At 42.4% G+C, this 19,180-nt stretch overlaps 2 protein-coding genes across 2 annotated transcripts; both read right to left on the bottom strand.

Moving 5' to 3' along the window:
• Positions 1–1,102: 1,102 nt before the first annotated feature.
• Positions 1,103–8,010, bottom strand: bpifcl (BPI fold containing family C, like). Its single transcript, XM_084187408.1, has 16 exons — positions 7,961–8,010; positions 7,658–7,767; positions 7,453–7,564; positions 7,062–7,190; positions 6,453–6,608; positions 6,303–6,366; positions 6,127–6,187; positions 5,939–6,030; positions 5,626–5,802; positions 5,144–5,203; positions 3,671–3,838; positions 3,472–3,539; positions 3,344–3,386; positions 3,089–3,152; positions 2,804–2,880; positions 1,103–1,877 (listed from the first exon to the last, which is right to left on the bottom strand). Exons 2-16 carry the CDS (start codon positions 7,755–7,757, stop codon positions 1,791–1,793), a joined length of 1,458 nt encoding a protein of 485 aa, XP_084043534.1. The 5' UTR covers positions 7,758–7,767; positions 7,961–8,010; the 3' UTR covers positions 1,103–1,790.
• A 2,943-nt stretch (positions 8,011–10,953) lies between these two features.
• On the bottom strand, positions 10,954–13,476 carry LOC311150115 (vesicular inhibitory amino acid transporter-like; the record flags this gene model as incomplete). Its single annotated transcript, XM_084187405.1, has 2 exons — positions 10,954–12,141; positions 13,078–13,476. The coding sequence occupies 2 exons, from the start codon at positions 13,474–13,476 to the stop codon at positions 10,954–10,956; spliced, it is 1,587 nt and encodes a 528-aa protein (XP_084043531.1).
• Between the last annotated feature and the right edge of the window lie 5,704 nt (positions 13,477–19,180).

The raw sequence follows: 19,180 nt of genomic DNA, 5'->3' as shown, positions 1-19,180 counted from the left end.
GATTCTAATCCCCGAGCCGACTAGGTGAAAAATCTGTCGACATGCCCTTAAGCAAGGCACTTAACCCTAATTGCTCCTGTAAGTCGCTCTGGATAAGAGCGTCTGCTAAATGACTAAAATGTAAATGCTGGAGAATTGTAAACACTCTCAAATTCATAGACAAAGCTATGGATGCAAGGACTGACCATCCATGATATCAACATTATAGTTTTGAGGCTATATAGTGTTTGTTTACATTTATTTTGTTGACAAACGATTAAAACGTGTTTATTTTTGGTTATGATGCGGTATGACAGTTTAACTAAGCTCATGAGGCATTTATAAGTTATATCCTTAAACAATCAATGGGTACATAATTAATTTATAAGCCCTGTCATGGAAATTCTACACTAAGGACTCACACTTTTTTTATATGGCAGAGGCAGAGGATGTTACTGTACATTCCCACACTTTTGCTAGATAGGTTAATCCCTCCAGTCGTTTCTAGACCCAAGCTCCCTATCTTTTTGCATGTTGTACAGCCCAGCTGTGAATTCTGCATGAAAAGCCAGGGGTTATACGTTTGCTTGTTCTTGAACTGCAAATTGCACCTGCTCTGAGCACTTCATCGGTGGATGCACTGCCCCTTCCCGTCTCTCTCCCGCTGAGTCTGACTCGCTAGTAGGCCTACTAGTGGGATTAGCAGCGCTGCTAGCTAAGGCATAGCCATCAGGAACAGTTTGCCCCTCACTCTTCTCCTCCGGCACTCACAGTTCTCTGGCTCATTCTGGGTTCGATTCACCAGCTTTCTCTGGATTCTTGTCATCAAACTCGATTACTTTTTCTTATCCATTTTTTATTTGTCTTTCCCACATTTCAAATTCAGTAGCGGGACAACTAGCCTAGGCTACATGAGATGATTACGTAGGGACCACTTCACTAGTTGACCACCACTACCAAGACCTGTGTCAAGATCAGTTGCCACACCGGCCCTCCCAATAACCTCTGTACAAATAAGAGCAGGTCTGGAATCAGTGTGGCAGGATAGGATGACCACAGAAGGAGTACTGCGCTTTTACATTATGGTCTTTCTGGGGGGTGGGAGAAATAACGAGGAGGCAACTTGATTTAACGCTCATAGCTTTTATTAGAATGTTTACAGTGCGAACAATTAAACAATTAATAAATCATGCCGCGAGAGGTACTGGATCCGGGTAAATAGGTGCTGGAACGAACAAAGTCAAATCTAAGAGGTTCCGGATCCTGTTCCGGCTCAAATTAAGCACTGTGTGGGGGACTACATGTTTACTGTAGCCTTGTTTTAACCTTGCCATAGCCATAGCTAACACTTTTCAAGAAAACAGAAATAAACTTTTTGTAAAACAATTTATTGGTGTATTCATGTGGTGTTTCATTTTATTGCATCACACAGCTTTATCAGGTTTATTGTGAGCTGCAATCAGTTGTTTTTAGCGGTGTTACAGTACAAGCGGTCTTGTTTCTTTAATCAGTGAGTTATCCATTGCCAAAATGGGGCAATGCTCAAATTAAATTTCAGTAGAAGCAGTACATTTCATCTGATACCTATGATAATTGGTTCACTGAAAACAAGGCAAAGCTGAAAATTCTCTCTTGAATAATATGTTTCTAAATCTTAACACATCTATATGAATCGGCTGGTGTTTTCAGTGCTAAAATTTAACCATGGATTAGGCAGTGGTTAATGTGTAGCTACTTGCAGTTCTACATTAAGAAATTAGTAATGTATAATTTTTTTCTGGGATAGTAATGAATGATATTAGCAGCACCACCTAGAGTTGGTAAGGGTAAATCCCTTCAGAAATGCTCTCTCTCTCTGCAGATTTAACGTCAAGGTCTGATGCAATGGACACAAATCCCTGTGGGAGAAAGAAACATTTGAATGAACCCAAAATACTGCCAGTATCTGCCAGAACCACTTTGGTGAAAGTAAAGATACACATGCACACTGCTAAATAGTTCATTAATGGTACCCAAACTATCTGCACTGACCCTATCTGCACTGACCCTACGCACACTCACTAGACTATATATACATACTATACTGTATATACACTCACTCACACACACTACATTGACACTCCCACACAAAACCCACACACATTCACACACACACACATAACACACACACATACATACACATTACACAGACATACACACACACTTTTACACTCATAATTTGCTGCTGCTACTCTGTTCTTTATTTTACTCTTATTATTATCTATCCTGATGCCTAGTCATTTTACCATGCCTTCATGTACATATCTACCTCAAATACCTCGCACCTCTGCACATTGATCTGGTAGTGGTACTCTCTGTAATAGCTCCATTCTTGTGTATTTTATTTTATTCCTCTTGTGTTACTATTTTATTTGTATTATTATTTTTAAACTCTGCATCGTTGGGAAGGGCTCGTAAGCAAGCATTTTACGGTAAAGTCTACACAAGTTGTATTCAGCCCATGTGACAAATAACATTTGATTTGATTTGACACACACTCACATACTCAAAATAAAGTAGCCACAACTGGCAAATTAAATATATTTACAGATTTCCCAGCCTACACTAATTGAGGCTGGTTTAAAAGCTACACTAATAGATCAAATCAAATTTTATTTGTCACATGCGCCGAATACAACAGGTGCAGACTTTACCGTGAAATGCGTACTTACAAGCCAACAATGCAGTTTTAAGAAAAAAAAAGAGTTAAGAAAATATTTACTAAATAAACTAAAGCAAAAAAATAAATACAAGTAACACATTAAAATAATAGATGGTATCAGACCTGCTGGATCTTCAGCACAGGGTTAACCAGATGGATGTGGTGCATGGTGGGTAAAGCAATGCCCTCCTCCAGTTTGGCTGCAACAAACAAACGGCAGTAGTTTAGGGTAACTATTTCAGCAGGCCAGTCATTAGGCTTACACACAATGGTTTTGTAGGTTAAGGAAATGTCATGATGAAGTGTGGTTTGACAATGTGTATATGGTCAATTTGAATATGAATAGGCCTACTGTAGTACTACTCTAGGATTGTGTGCTCTTTTTCCTGCATACATTTCAGAACTTACCGTTCAGTTTAGCTAACACTGAAACCTCCACCCCCATTTTCACAATTTTTTCCAGGGCTGCAGTCTGCAAAATAGTGATCGTTGTCAACATTTGGTATCTCTTTATTTAGCCATACAGGGCCGGTTTCCCGGATACAGATTAAGCTTAGTCCTGGACTAACAAGCAGGCCTAATGGAGAAACTGGCCCACAGTGTACTGAGGTTAAGCAGTGCACCACATCATTATAAATGTAATGCAGTGTCTTTGCATCATACCTGGAATGTTCCCACTTCACTTGATGCCAGTGTCAGGGTAAAACTAGCAAATGGAGAGTTGTATTACTCAATTAATGTACAAATCAAATGTATTTATTTAATTCAAGTGGAACTGAAACTCATCTTACTTGTTTAGTTTCATCAAGCCTTGGAGTTTCTCTTCTGAAATGCGTATCATCCCACGAAAAATTGAGTCCTGGAAGAGAAGAAAAATGTATTGGAATTAATGGAAGATTAGTCCACTGCACAGAATGCGTTCTGAAAGTACATAATCACATTTAACTGAAAAGGATTTACATGAACCCTGAACCAAAAAAGCAAACTCACAACATTGAGATTGAACAGTGGAGTCCGTGAAGCATTTGGCTGGATGGCAAAGGCCTTAATGGCACCTGGAAATTCCTGTGTCACCTTATCAGCCTGGAAGGAAAACATTGGAACGTCCCTGGCATACACCTGCAGTTCCATCAGCATGTTGGGGAAGAGCTTGGGAAGCTGGGGGGAATTAAATGGTGCATTTAGAAAGCTTTTGTTCAAGGGCACTGCGTCCCAAACTACACAGTCCATGCACACTCAGTGGCCAGTTTATTAGGTTCACGAAAATGGATAGCTCCTACAGACAGTGATTCACGTGGCCGTGGCTTGCTATATAAAGCAGGCAGACAGGCATTGAGGCATTCAGTTACTGTTCGATTGAACTTTAGAATGGGCAAAACTAGTGACCTAAGCGACTTTGAGCGTGCTATGATCGTCGGTGCCAGGCGTGTCAGATCCAGTATTTTAGAAACTTTTTTAATGCACGACAGTGCGACAAACAAAAACCATCCAGTTAGCGGCAGTCCTGTGGGTGAAAACAGCTCATTGATGAGAGAGGTCGAAGGAGAATGGCAAGAATCGTGCAAGCTAACAGGTGGGCCACAAACAGACAAATAACGGTGCAATTCAACAGTGGTGTGCAGAGCGGCATCTCGGAACGCACAATTCGTCGATCCTTGTCACGGATGGGATATTGAATCAGATGACATTTACATTTACATTTTAGTCATTTAGCAGACACTCTTATCCAGAGCGACTTACTGGAGCAATTAGGGTTAGGTGCCTTGCTCAAGGGCACATCGACAGATATTTCACCTAGTCGGCTCAGGGATTAGAACCAGCGACCTTTCGGTTACTGGCACAACGCTCTTAACCACTAAGCTACCTGCCGCCTTATGACCACACAGGGTTCCACTCCTATCAGCTAAAAACAAGAAGAAGCGGCTCCAGTGGGCACGCGATCACCGACACTGGACAGTTGAAGAGTGGAAAAACATTGCCTGGTCCGACAAATCCCGGTTCCTGTTGCGTCATGCTGATGGCAGAGTCAGGATTTGGCATAAGTAGCATGAGTCCATTGACCCATCCTGCCTGGTGTCAACAGTACAGGCTGGTGACGGTAGTTACTGGTGTGGGGAATGTTTTTCTGGCACACGTTAGGTCCCTTGATACCAACTGAGCAACGATTGAACACCACAGCGTATCTGAACATTGTTGCTCGCCAAACCCAATAAAGCATCTTTGGGATGAGATGGAATGGGATGTTTGTAGCAGGAATGTATTGCCGTCCAATCTGCAGCAACTGTGTGATGCCATTGCGTCAGCATGGACCAACATCCCTGTGGAATGTTTCTGACACCTTGTAGAATCCATTCCCCAAAGAATTCAGGCTGTTCTGGAGGCAAAGGGGGGTCTGACCCGGTACTAAATGGCCACTGAATGTATGTTCCTGTTGGCTACGGCCAAGGATTTTCTCGGTGTTACCTGAGGGATGAGAGGCCCGAAGGAGGTTGTGTTGAGGCGGAAAGGAGAAGTCTTGGGGATCTGAGATTAATAGAGGAAGTAAGGAGAAGGGTTATTAACTACGGAGGTAACTCAACAGTTTGCATACTTAGATTAAAAGGAGTGAAATGACTGTAGTTGACAGAAAAACAGACAGACAGACAGACAGAGGCATGAACACACACACACACACATATTTGTTTTACTATCCTTGTGGGGACCAAACAATTGATTCCCATGAAAGATCCTATTTTCCCTAACCCCTAACCCTTAACCTAACCCTAACCCTAACCCTAACCCTAATTCTAAACCTAACCCTAATTGTAACCCTAACCCTAACCCTAAACCTAACTCCTAAACCTTTTCCTTGTTTTACTATCCTTGTGAGGACTTCTGGTCCCCACAAGGATAGTAAAACCAAAAACACACACACACCACACACACACACATGCCTAAACACACACCATGCTGTCGTTAATTTTGGCCTGCAGGAGTCCAGCGGAGAAGTAACCGTAGGAGGCAGAGTTGACAGTGAATTCAGACAGGCCCAGGGAGAGCATGTGGCCATCATCCTTTGGCAGATCAAAATGCTCGGCCTTAAAAGGAGGATCTGTGTGACTCTGAACACTGTAGAACTCACCCTGGAACACAGAAATCAGTAACTCTGAGCAAGGATCCTGAGTTCAAAGTATGATACCCCCAGTCCCCACCCTTTCTTCTTCATGAAACACAATAATATTGGGTTATGTTGTGTCTATTCACATCAGGTAAAGCTACCTTCAAATCCAGACCAAGGCCAATAGATTCAACGAGGGGTGGGTTAGTGAGGGGGATGTCCAAAACCAGAGCAGAATTGACCTTGAAGGACACTGTAGTGAAAAAAAAAATCCCATGAGCACCACAATACTGGTAGGAAGAATATTTGTGTAGCCTATTTTTTTTCTTTGTCCTCCCTACTGCAATACCTTGCATTTCTGCTAGATGTTGATCCAAATCTGTAACATGCTCTTCAACCATTGGGCAGATCTGGGTGCAGTGATATACAGCATATGGTCATGCAGTCAGTTTGAAAAGAAAACACATAATTTGAACATTTACTGATATAAGGAATACAAATCATGAGGTGAATCGATTTACTCACTTTTTCCTCAATTAGAGCAGTCATCTGATCTTTGAAAAGGGTCACAAATGGCTGGAAGATAAAACTGTTAACAAAATGGTTACCAAATTATAATGATCATACATCTCTTTCTCTCTCCCCCTCTCTCTAAATACATTTTTTGAAACATACCTGGCTCCTCCATGGAAAGTGATTGATGCTTTGCTTATCCTGGCATCACAGTTTTCACTGGAGATAGAAATGTGTCCACTGTAATCACTCCCTAACTGCACCACAGAGGTCACGTCCACATTGAACACTGCCAGGTCAAATGAGCCACCATCGCTTCTGCAAACACACAGGGAGTGGGACAAGACATCATATTATTAGAAATTCGATTAGTTTTGAACTCATTACAAAAGGCGCAGGCCTCAAAGCTCAAAGATTCTGATGTGAAAACAGGAAGAGCCGTTGAGAGAACTATTCATTCTTATCTGACTGGTCCCAGATAGAATATGTTTAACCTCGAAGGTTCTTCTCTGTACAGAGTTAGTGTATCAGTTCCTCTTATACTGTCATCAGTAGTTTTGTTACCAGTAGTTGTGTTACCTTGTGTTACCAGTAGTTGTGTTACCAGTAGTTGTGTTACCAGTACATTTAACAAAGATTCTCCCTTTTCAGGAGACAGACATCAATACTGTACCTGAGCCTCATAATCCAATAGCATGGAACGTTTACAAAAATGGGAAAATAGAAAAACAGGCACCAATCAGACAACAGAAACTGATCACTGTCACTCACATGATGCCAAAACGTGTGTGCCAATTGCCCTTCATTGAAATGCTGAAGCCACTGATCCCAGTCTTGAGTCCCACGCCCTCATAGAACTCCACTGAAGGCTCTGGAACATCACACCCAGACACTGAGATTCTAGAGAGAAGGATGATGGAGACAGAAAAATGTAAATGTTGTGCAGTGTGTCAATAGCACTGTTTTAAATGATAGAACATCTTCGGAGACTATGACAAAATATTAGACCCAAACTCATTCTTGGTACTTTGCCACCAAAGCACAAAGCACAAAATGTCTGTAGCAGGTTCTTTGACTAATGATGATTAAGTTAAACGTTATTCTGAGATTATAAACAGTAATGGTTTACTTTAATTTCATAAATGAAAACCACAACATGTACCCGTCAAGGACGTAGTGCACTGTTCCTATACCAATGTCAACACCACCGCTGATATCTGGTATGATCATACTCCATATCTTCTCCTGCATCCAATCAGCCCCAATGTGTGACCCTGGAGGATACAAGAATAAAGTAGTTGTTGTAATGCACTTTCTCTGGTTTGGTATTTTAACTCAAAATAATTGAGGAAATAGCATTTTCTTACCATATTGAAGTCCTTTATTTGTCAATATGGCCTTTATTGCAGGATTTTCTCCAAAGGCATGATTGGTAAGATTCAGCAGCAGTATTAGGAGTGATAACATGCTTAAAGCCCTTTTGGAGAGATATACAGTATTGTTCCTCTGAAATACTACTGCTTTCATAAAATACCATAAACAACTCTTTTTTTTAAACTATATCCAGCAAATCAGCAAATAAAGAGCATTTTGTTAACATTATTTGCATAAGAGATACATACATACAGAGACTATAGATTTATGCATGTAACATAAAATGAAGAATTTACCTAGGTTGATTGCTAGCTCTAGTGTAGATAGAATGGCTGTAGTTCTGATTTGGGACTGTGCTCAAATCATGTGATATTTATATATAGGCTATTAGCTTCCTGTTTCATTGTAAAGTGAAACTGCTGAACACCTATCCCCTTTGGTGAGTGGTAGTGAGATATACGGTTGCTAAGTAGAGTGTGAAAAACAGGAAACCAGTCTGATGACTGTTATATTTTTCTTTTGGTCTGCTTTATAATCTCCACTTTTCAATAGCAGTGCTTAGTAGAATCAGGATAAGGCTCATAGCAAATAAATGTACCATGAAATAAGGCCTCTGCTCTTTGTTTTCCTGCATCTTGGTGTGAGCTAGCACACTCCAGTCTAGATACAGTAGCAGATATTTATTCAAATAACAACTGAACAGAATAATAGTGCATCAACCCAGTGTCTAAATTGTAATATTTATTAGGCCTACAAAGAATAAAGAATACACTTTTATTTGTTTATTTTATTTTGTATTTTTTTTTAAACTCTTTTTCTCGACAGTCCCTGATGTCCAGAGGCTTCGACCAACATTTGGTCAAGAGGCCCATGGACGGGCTCCCGACCAACAAAACCTGAAATATGAGTGGTCTTTAACTTATTGTCGTTTTATTGTTTTTTTATGTATGCTGATGACTCCTTGGGATGACTCCTTGAGTATCCACTGCTGGCCCCTTATGAGAGCATCAGAAGTCCACTTTAACAAGCAACCTGTGGGATCCATATTCTTCATTCTGAGAAGGATTGTTATTTACTGTAACTTGGGAATCAGGAACTGAAAGAGGGGGTGCAGAATAATGTTATGGCGTAATTTAAAGAAGTATTAATTATGTTTGTGTTGTGATATTGTTAAGTTTGTATTGTTATATACACTGAGTAGCCAGGTCATCTGATGCAGCACTCCATCACTCTCCTTCTTGGTAAAATAGCCCTTACACAGCCTGGAGGTGTGTTGGGTCATTGTCCTGTTGAAAAACAAATGATAGTCCCACTAAGCCCAAAACAGATGGGATGGTGTATCACTGCAGAATGCTGTGGTAGCCATGCTGGTTAAGTGTGCCTTGAATAAAGAAAAACCCTTGAATGAGTAGGTGTGTCCAAACTTTTGACTGGTACTGTAAATATATACTGTATATTGTTTGTACCTTTATTTTGACAGTGCTCATATGTCTCTTGGGCTATAAAATAATTAAGTTCATTGGAAATTAGACCATGCAGTTGAAGTCGGAAGTTTACATACACCTTAGCCAAATACATTCAAACTCAGTTTTTCACAATTCCTGACATTTAATCCTGGTAAAAATTCCCTGTCTTAGGTCAGTTACGATCACCACCTTATTTTAAGAATGTGAAATGTCAGAATAATAGTAGAGAGAATGATTTATTTCAGCTTTTATTTATTTCATCACATTCCCAGTGGGTCAGAAGTTTACATACACTCAATTAGTATTTGGTAGCATTGCCTTTCAATTGTTTAACTTGGGTCAAACGTTTCGGGTAGCCTTCCACAAGCTTCCCACAATAAGTTGGGTGAATTTTGGCCCATTCCTCCTGACAGAGCTGGTGTAACTGAGTCAGGTTTGTAGGCCTCCTTGCTCGCACACGCTTTTTCAGTTCTGCCCACAAATGTTCTATAGGATTGAGGTCAGAGCTTTGTGATGGCCACTCCAATACCTTTACTTTGTTGTCCTTAAGCCATTTTGCCACAACTTTGGAAGTATGCTTGGGGTCATTGTTCATTTGGAAGACCCATTTGCGACCAAGCTTTAAGAAATAATGTCTGTAAACAATTGTTAGAAAAATTACTTGTGTTATGCACAAAGTAGATGTCCTAACCGACTTGCCAAAACTATAGTTTGTTAACAAGAAATGACTCCAACCTAAGTGTATGTAAACTTCCGACTTCAACTGTATGTGGAGTCTAAATGTATAGGCAGACAATGCGCATGTGCAGGTGAGGTGAGTAACTCTATGATAATTTGCATAATACTGCACACCAAATCCGCATTCCTAATCCAGATTTCTGCTTCCATTTTACTGAAAGACCCCCAAACAAACACTGACTATATTCATCCATAAAAACCTCGATTTTATTCACCCATATATTATTTTTTCGCACATACATGAGCATGCACAAATTCCAGATAGACATTTAATCCTTGTACAATGACATGAACATAATGCATAAAATATTCGATTTATTTATCTATTAATTCAACACATACTCGTTTCTTACAAGTCATGATTAATTCCATGAAAGCACAATTAACACGTTCAACAGGTAGGGAGACTATACAGAAGACAGATCGTTTCATATAAACACATAGGAGCCACTTGCTTGCACTGCAATAATTCACTTCATCCATAATTACACTTGAAACACCAAAAACCAAATGTGTCGACAAGGAGTACGGTTGAAAACGAATCGAAATGTTCTGATTAAACCACTATATATGATTTCCTTATATGTTTATCCTATAGCACCATCCAACGTGGGTGCCCTGAGCGTGTTTTCTCTGTTATGTCGACAGAACCTGCATGAGATTATCTAACTCTATAGCAGCTCGATAATAAAACACTCACTTCCGTAGTTAAAAAAAAAATCTTCATAAAGAAACCAATTCTCAATGCAGATATCAAGACACCCACACACTAAGTTAGGCCTTATACACAGCTAATTTTCACATGCCTGACATTGCCTGATCAGACCATGCATCATATTCAACGCTTCAGAGACGATCTATTTCCCAAGGACACTGAATTGCCCACTCCTAATTAACATAACATTTCATTACTAAATACTGTACACTATGACTGTAAAATCTGTTATTGCACATTATCACGAAGGCAAAAAACTAAGTACACAGTTACACAGTCTCCCTTTTGCGCTGTCAATCAGTCTGTCATTACGCGCCAATGATCGATGAGAGTATGACCTATGGGCTACAGAGGTTGAATTTATACTTTCTTATTCCTCGACTCCATATTTGAATGCCTCAATGAGCCCCTCTACTGAGTGAATAAACCCAGAAATGCTGCATATGCCCCCTATAACGAATATGGCGACGTCGAAGAACACGTGGTGCCATAAGAGTTTCCTCCACATCAGTTTTAGATGAAAGAGAGCCGGGAGAAGGAAGCACAACCCGGCGCCGGTAAGACTCCCGGTGAGGCCCATGAGGAGTGCGAAGTGCGGGACAAAGATGGCCATGATCAACGTGAACACCACAAGGAGGCACCGGAGGCCCAGTCCCCAGGACTTAATCCGTCCTCCCGGCGCGTAACAGTCAGGGAAAATAGCGCGCCCTCCATCCTGGAAAAAAGACTTCTCCAGGACCTCTACAGCAGCGAAGAATGGCAGCGGATACGAAAGCAAGGCCTTGGCCACCAGGAGCAGGTTGACCACCGCTCTGATGGTGGACGGAAGGTTGTCCGTGATTACCTCTTTGGTGGCATCTGCCCAAGTCAAGTAGGCCACCAGAGCGAACAGGCCCTTCAGAACGCAGGCTCCGATGTGGGTCCAGTCCATCATGCAGTGGAACTCCTTTGGCCTCTGCATGTTCCCCTCCAGCGACGGCAGGAAGATCTGGGACGTGTAGCTGAAGACGATGATGCCGATGGAGATGGGGAACTTCTTGACATCGATATAGAACTTGACTTTGTCCCAGGCCCAGTCGCGGGCTCTGGAGAGGCAGTAGGCTATCACCAGGATGTTGATGACAAAGTGCGCGATGGTGCAGAGCAAGCTGAACTTGGACACGGCCTTAAGGCTCTTGAGGAACGCGCAAGGCAGGAGGGCAGCCGTGGCGACTACAGACCAGGCCTTCTGCGAGACCGGCAGATTGGGGAAGCTGTTGACCATCAGGTTGCCGCTGACCACCACATACAGGATACAGGTCATGACCAACTCAATGATCTGAGCAACGTTAACGATATGTCCGCCCAGAGACGCGAACCGTGGCTGGCAGCACGCGTTGGCGATGTCCACGTAGGAGTCCCTCACGCGCACCAGAATTCCATCCTCATTCTCTTCATACAGACACGCAATAAGAATCTTTCCGGTGTAACAACATACAACGGCGGCAAATATGATGAGAAAGAGTCCGAGGTATCCTCCGTGAAGAATGGCGTATGGTAACCCAAGGACGAACATCCCCTGTGGATACACAAGCACAGTTGAGTCGTAATGGAAATGTTCTTATCGAAGTGCCCCCCCCCCCCACACACACACACACACACCACACACAACACATGCAATAAATGAATAATATTCAAAGTTGCATAATAATAGCAAACGACATTTACATTTGCATAATCATACACGTGTGAAAACCCAAATATAACGATTGGAGTTGAGAGAGAAAAGCATAGGCAGGCCTCTATTCATCTGTCAGCCGACTAGCGTCCAGGCTCAGAATCTAATATTTCTAAGATATTTCCTCATCAAGACTGTATTTATTTTGTATAATCCACTGTAATAATAACATTTACGATTTAGCAGACGCTTACATCCAAATCGACTTACAGTCATTCGTGCATACATTTTACGTATAGGTGGTCCCGGGAATCAAACCCACTACCCTGGGGTTACAAGCTCCATGCTCTACCAACTACAAAGGACCACTGTGAAATATTATCAAGAATAACGATGTAGGCCTAATGGTGCCTGAGGCTAATCCAAACCATTTTAGCCGTGATTCATTCCAGACGGAGAGGAAACCGGGGGTCTGTTTTTTGCTGATAAGAAATAGGCTATCTTGAATAAATCCCTATTTTCCTCTAAAACCTCAAATTATTATATACATGCTTACAATTAAATTGACATTCTCTTCTGATTAAATGAAAATATTTAGGACACATTTGTTCTAAATGAAGGATTGTGAAATATGAAACCATACAATATGCCTATTCAAAGTATATTTTTACATGTCAATTAAAATATTTCTAAAGTCGTTTTAAGGTCTGTTTCAGTTGTTTTGTAGGATGCAAATCGGTGTCCCCTGAATGGGCGTATATTCCAAGGCTATCTTGACAATAGGCCTACATTGACATAGTGACAATATGTTAATGTGTTTCTTAAAATTATTTCTACCTGAATGGCATTGGTGACGTTCCACCCCGCATCCCAAGAGGTAATTTTGGGTTTGTCCTCTAATGCCAACTCGTTACACGCCCCAGTGTTCTTGAGGGAGGAGGAGGATGGTGGGCCGGTTCCATCTCTCTGGTAGTGGCTGTCCCCCACCATCAACTCGTCTCCTCCGTCCATATCTCCCCCTTCCTCGTCACCCTGCATGATGTCCATCTGCATCCCCTGCCTGTACTCAAAATCCAAGTCATCGCAGTCCACGAACCCCAGACCCTCTTCATCCGTAGCGGCCTGGAAGCCCAGCCTGGCGAACACTCCGCTTACCTTGGCCTGAGACTTATTGGATACTGTGTTGGCCGCATTGGTCAGCTTGTTGCCGATCTTGTGTCGAATTAAGTGAGCCATTGTTGTGAAATAAATGTGAATCTTCAGATATCAATTGGATCAAATATGAAAATGTTTGAATAAATACATGCAAGGTGGTTATTAGCTATTTTGGCTGTTGCTGCTGCTGTGAGAGAAAGATAACCATTCCAGTTGCCAATACGTTTCGACTTTGCTCTTAACCGCTGTCCAACCGTTACATCCACACAGGCTCTCCTTAAAATCCCGTCTGTTGGTCTTGATTAAACATGGCACTTTCAAATCCCTCCTGCACTTTCTTGGCTTCAGAAGTAATGATGCAAAAAAAATCCTCCTAATTCAAATTGGTCAAGTTGGTTCTTCTAAACTGCTGAATATGATCGAATGTCTCTGTTTGTGACCTCTCCATTAAGTTGTCCGTTTTGATTCGGATGTTGCACTCAGCTGTTGCGCAGCTGTGCCAAGAGCAAACCACGAGCGATGGAATCTGTGTGTCACAGCGGGACTGGGCACGTGTCCTCGTAGACTGCCAATGCAATGACTTGCTTAGCAGGCAAAAACCCGTCATGATTTTGAAGCGGGTGTGTGTGTGTGTCTGTGTGAGAGAGAGAGAGAGAGAGAGAGAGAGAGAGAGAGCGAGAGAGAGAGAGAGAGAGAGAGAGAGAGAGAGAGAGAGAGAGAGAGAGAGAGAGAGAGAGACGCATCCTATGACACAATTATGACCCCCTCACTGGCGCAAATTCTCTGCAGTAGCCTAAGACCAAGGACAAAATGGTCATTTTATTACGTTTAGAATATTGCTTTGAGATTTTAGAGGGATAAAGGGGTGTAGTATTTCGTTACCAGAGGCATGGATGCTAGCTCTTACCCTTTATTTATACAAAATATTTGTGCTTTATTCGATTAAGCTCATTTTGCATATTTGATTAGACCTAATTCAATTTATTTTCTTTTCAAATTCGTTTTTGAATTTGATCGATCATTTGTTTCAATATTTTTCGTTATGATATAATGACACTAAGCATGTTCATATTATGTTGATCTGGCAGATGTATTATCAGTTTCATAAAGGTGTAGTTTATAATTGCAGACGCATATGTTCGTTGAAAAATTAGACAGTGAGTTAGACTGCGCAACATTCATAAGCCTATATCTCACACACACACTGTGTCTTTTTATTCCTAATGCAAAAAATACATAGAGGTGTAAATGGATAAATAAATCGTAGCTCTAACCTAGCTGTAACATCAATAGCATTATTAAAATTATTTCTGTTTGTCTTTTAGATTATTCGCTATAAGAATTTGGATCCAACGTTTTGTTTCATGCCCCTTTGAGTATAGCCAGCACTTACATTCTTTTTTATTTGGCAGAATTTATATAAAAACAATCTTTAAAAAATAAATAATCTTGTCTAATTTGTTTCCCGATTATTTTAATTGATTAGCTTATCTGTGTAGCCTAAATACATTTTTGTTCATGGGAGCAGATACTTTAAATTGAATAAACTCCATGTTTATTCAGCTGATAAATTAGAGACCACGACCCGCATGCATCTTCATGAGAAAATGCAACTAATTTCAGCATTGCAGAACCTTGGACAGCGCCTTGCATTTGCGCATATTGGCTATAACCGTCTGTAATTGCCTAGTCATTTTTTAAATGTCCCCTGTTGTTTGACAAGCTATTTCCAATGTAGATCTACACAGCGTTAGCAAATTCCTCATGGTTAGATCAACTACACATCTGGCCAGGAAACCAAATGTAGGCCTATATAGGATAATATCTCATGTCGGTTGTCTGGAAAAGGCATGGCATTCTATTCCTCATTAAACACATGCCGTGTCATGTGCGTCTACTTTAGAACTCCCAAATTACGATATGACATTAAAGAGCAGAAATATGTTAGAAAATGCAGAAGAAAAAATCACGGTAACATTTGATGCCTCCAACTGTAATCCCTCAGATGTTAAGAGGCACCTTATCCTTTCTCTTCTAATCGGTTCCGACATGTCACGACGCATTACATTATCACTGTCATCAGGTTTTGGTGCCTGCGTGTGCAAGGCATTTCTAATATTTCCTTCTGTTGGAATACATTATGAACAGTTTAGTCTTTGCACAGAGTGAGAATAGCAAGTGGACAGACTGATGGGAAATGCATTACATAATAATGTATGTTGAATTGTGCATTGGTCGAATACTATAAGAGACAAAAACGTGAAAGACGAGGAGAGCTCTACATATAGCATCAACGCAGAGGAGAGAGAAAGTTCCCATATTTTCATGCTAGGCTTAGGCTGCTTTGCCAGCTGCCATTTGTGTTCAGGCATGCACAGTGTGTGTGTGTGTGTTTGTGTATGTATGTGTGCTTGCATGCGTGTGTGTGTGAGGACAGTGAGGAAAGAATATTCCCGGGAGAGTCCTTGGGGCATCTCAGTGACTAAACCTCCCTCCCCCATCATGTGCAAAACCCTGGGCTGGGACAGAGGATAGGCTGCAAATGTCACACACACACACACACACACACACACACACACACACACACACACACACACACACACACACACACACACACACACACACACACACACACACACACACACACACTCAACTGGATTAACATTAACAGCACTGCACCTTCATAATGAAACAAGGTTTTGAATTCTAGTGAAATGTGCTTCTAATCTTCTGAACACAAAAACATTTTGTTCTCTATCTGTATTTGCACATTTGGAACTTCACAAGAAATAGATTTTCAGGCATATAATTATTGAGATGGCATCAAATTGCTTGCTGTGGTGACCAATTTAGCTTTGGGTTACAGAGGCAAAGTTTAATTCAGCAAAGATGAGAGAGGGATGTCTGAAGGGGGAGAGATACTGAAGGCTTACAACCTGCTAACATGTACCAACTGGGGGCAATAGTCTCAGATAGTTGCCATGGCCACAATAATTGGTTGGCAAGACTCAAAGGAACACAGGTTGTCTGTCTGAAAGCCCCACTGGGTGAAGAGGGAAGCCACTGGAGCCAATCTAGAGCCCTAACAATGGGAAGGGATCTAATAAAAATATAGCCTCCTGGATTGAGAAAAAATTGAGCATTTTTGTTTAGAATAGAGAAATGCAATCTGCTGCTTATACTAAATGGTCCACAAGGACATGCAATTTACATAGGAATAAATAAATAAACACACACACAGAGAATTTTGAAATCTTTGCTTGGATCCACTATGAAACATGAACACATTTTACGCATACACAGATACTACACACCCAGGGATACATGCAAAGTGACAGGTGCACAAACACATTAATCACTCTATGGCCCAAAAATATCTGTTATGCTTACAGGGCTTGAGACTGAAGAGAGTGGTAGTGACAGTCTCTGTGTGTGAGGGGGCAGGGGAGTGTTTAGGGGTTGCAGGGCGTTTGGTTTGCTGCTGTGGCTCTGATATCAGGTAACCTAGCGGTTAAGAGCATTGGGCCAGTAACTGAAAGGTCGCTGGTTTGAATCTCAGAGCCAACAAGATGAAAAATCTGTCGATGTGCCCTTGAGCAAAGCACTTAACCCTAGTTACTCTGGATAAGAGCAGCTTTTAAATTACTCAAATGTAAATATCAGAGGCAGCAGTAGGAATCTCCATGCAAGCCTCAGCCTATTATGTAAACTGTGTTCCCTTCCCCTCATTCATTTATGTCACAGATAGTTGGAGGTTCTCTTTTTATTTCACCAGTCCTGCATGCAAAGATTCAAATGGACATTTCACCATTTCATCTCATGATCAGCACAAAGAGAGTTGCAGCAGGAAAGAGGAGCCTTTTAGCTACTGACAATCATAACATTGCTATTCTACTTCCACAACTAAATTATAAGAATGATAATATTAACATAGTAGTAACATGACAATAACCCAATAAATGTCTTAAGAGTCTTGCAGAAACACTTGCATATGACAGCTGATGACAAGCTAATTAGGATCTCTCTACCCTGCTTCTACAAAATGGAGGAGCTGCATCATGGCAGTCCTAAAGCGCTTGTGGCCTAATTGTTTCTCTGCAGCTCATCACGATATGACATGCACAACAAGCAAAGATTCCCAGTGTTAGGGACAGAGGTACAATGTCACGTCTTGCCTTCTGGGAGCCTCTGTGGGAGATGACCTAAATCTGCTTATTAACATTAGAGGAATCCGACTGACTAGAGCTTTGTGCCTGAGCAGTGAACTATGCCTCTGATTCAATGACACAGCATCAAGCTACAGCATTCCCTGCTCCCAAATCTGTGCTAACCCGCCAATCAAGTCCCTGGCCTGAAATAAATATGGAATGTATCCACCATTTGTTTGATTACTGTCACGGATTCAGCCGAGGCTGCTCCTCCTCCTTGCTCGGGCAGGCTTCGGCGTTCGTCGTCCCCGGAGTACTAGCTGCTGCCGATCGTTGTTTCGGTGTTTGTCTTGTTTAGTCTTTATTGTTTACACCTGTTCCCCATTATGTTTGATTGTATTCCCTATATTTACCCCTGTCTCTCATTTGGTATTTTGTGTGTTATTGTTTGTTGTCATTCCGGCAGTTCGTGTATGTACGGGTCTTTGTGCTTTCCTCCCTGTTTTGGAGGTTTGTTGTTGTGTACGTTGATTTTACTGTGTTCAGTAAATAACGTTGCCAGCCGCTCTGTGTCCTGCTTTTGACTTCGCTACCGCATACACGTCGCATGACAGAATAACACACAACGACATGGAGTCAGCAGGAGCGGCGGTGCCAGCGGGATCACTGGAGGAGCGCGTTGGCACCGCCATGGAAGGGGTGATGAACACCTTGAGGCGATGGGAAAGAGGAGGTTTGCCCACACCTCCTCCAACGATACCACCACCATCAGCTATACCCATCGCTTCACCTCCGGAGTCCAGTGGGATTCGGCTCTCGCTCCCGAGGGCTTATGATGGCACCGCGGCCGGGTGTCAGGGTTTCCTGCTCCAAGTGGAACTCTACCTGGCAACCATCCACCCGGTGCCCTCGGGATACGAGAGCGTGTCCGCCCTCATCTCCTGTCTGTCCGGCAAGGCACTGGAGTGGGCCAACGCCGAGTGGGGGGGAATAGACGCCGCTACAGTCAACTATGCAGAGTTCACCCGCCGCTTCAGGGCGGTGTTCGATCATCCCCCAGAGGGGAAGGCGGCGGGTGAGCGTCTGTTCCACCTCAGACAGGGGAAGAGGAGCGCGCAGGAATTCGCACTGGACTTCCGGACTCTGGCTGCCAATGCGGGATGGAATGAGAGGGCCCTCATCGACCACTACAGGTGCAGCCTAAGGGAGGACGTTCGTCGGGAGTTGGCCTGCAGGGACACCAACCTAAGTTTCGATCAGCTGGTGGACATGTCGATTCGCCTAGATACCCTGTTGGCTACCCGCGGACGTCCGGAGTTGGGGCCGTCCATTCCATCCCCCAGCACTTCCGAGCCGAGCCCTATGGAGCTCGGGGGTGCTGGTGCTAGGGAGACGAGGAGAGAGACCAGGAGAGAGGCCGTCCCCTGCACCAACTGTGGCCGCAGAGGTCACACTGCGGTTGGGTGCTGGGGAGGGTCTCCTAGGAATCGAGGCAGTATGCAACACACTGATGAGTCATTCCAGGTGAGTAAGCACCCAACTCACCCAGAGCTCTCTGTTGTACATATGTGTATTAAAGTTGTGTTTCCCGAGGTTTCTTCTCACTCCCAGCATAAGGCGCTAGTAGATTCAGGCGC

The sequence above is a fragment of the Coregonus lavaretus genome (assembly GCF_964263955.1).
Source record: "Coregonus lavaretus genome assembly, chromosome: 22".
Lineage (NCBI taxonomy): Eukaryota > Metazoa > Chordata > Actinopteri > Salmoniformes > Salmonidae > Coregonus > Coregonus lavaretus.
Note: the sequence above shows the minus strand (reverse complement) of the source record. Positions and strands in the feature narration are given on the sequence as shown.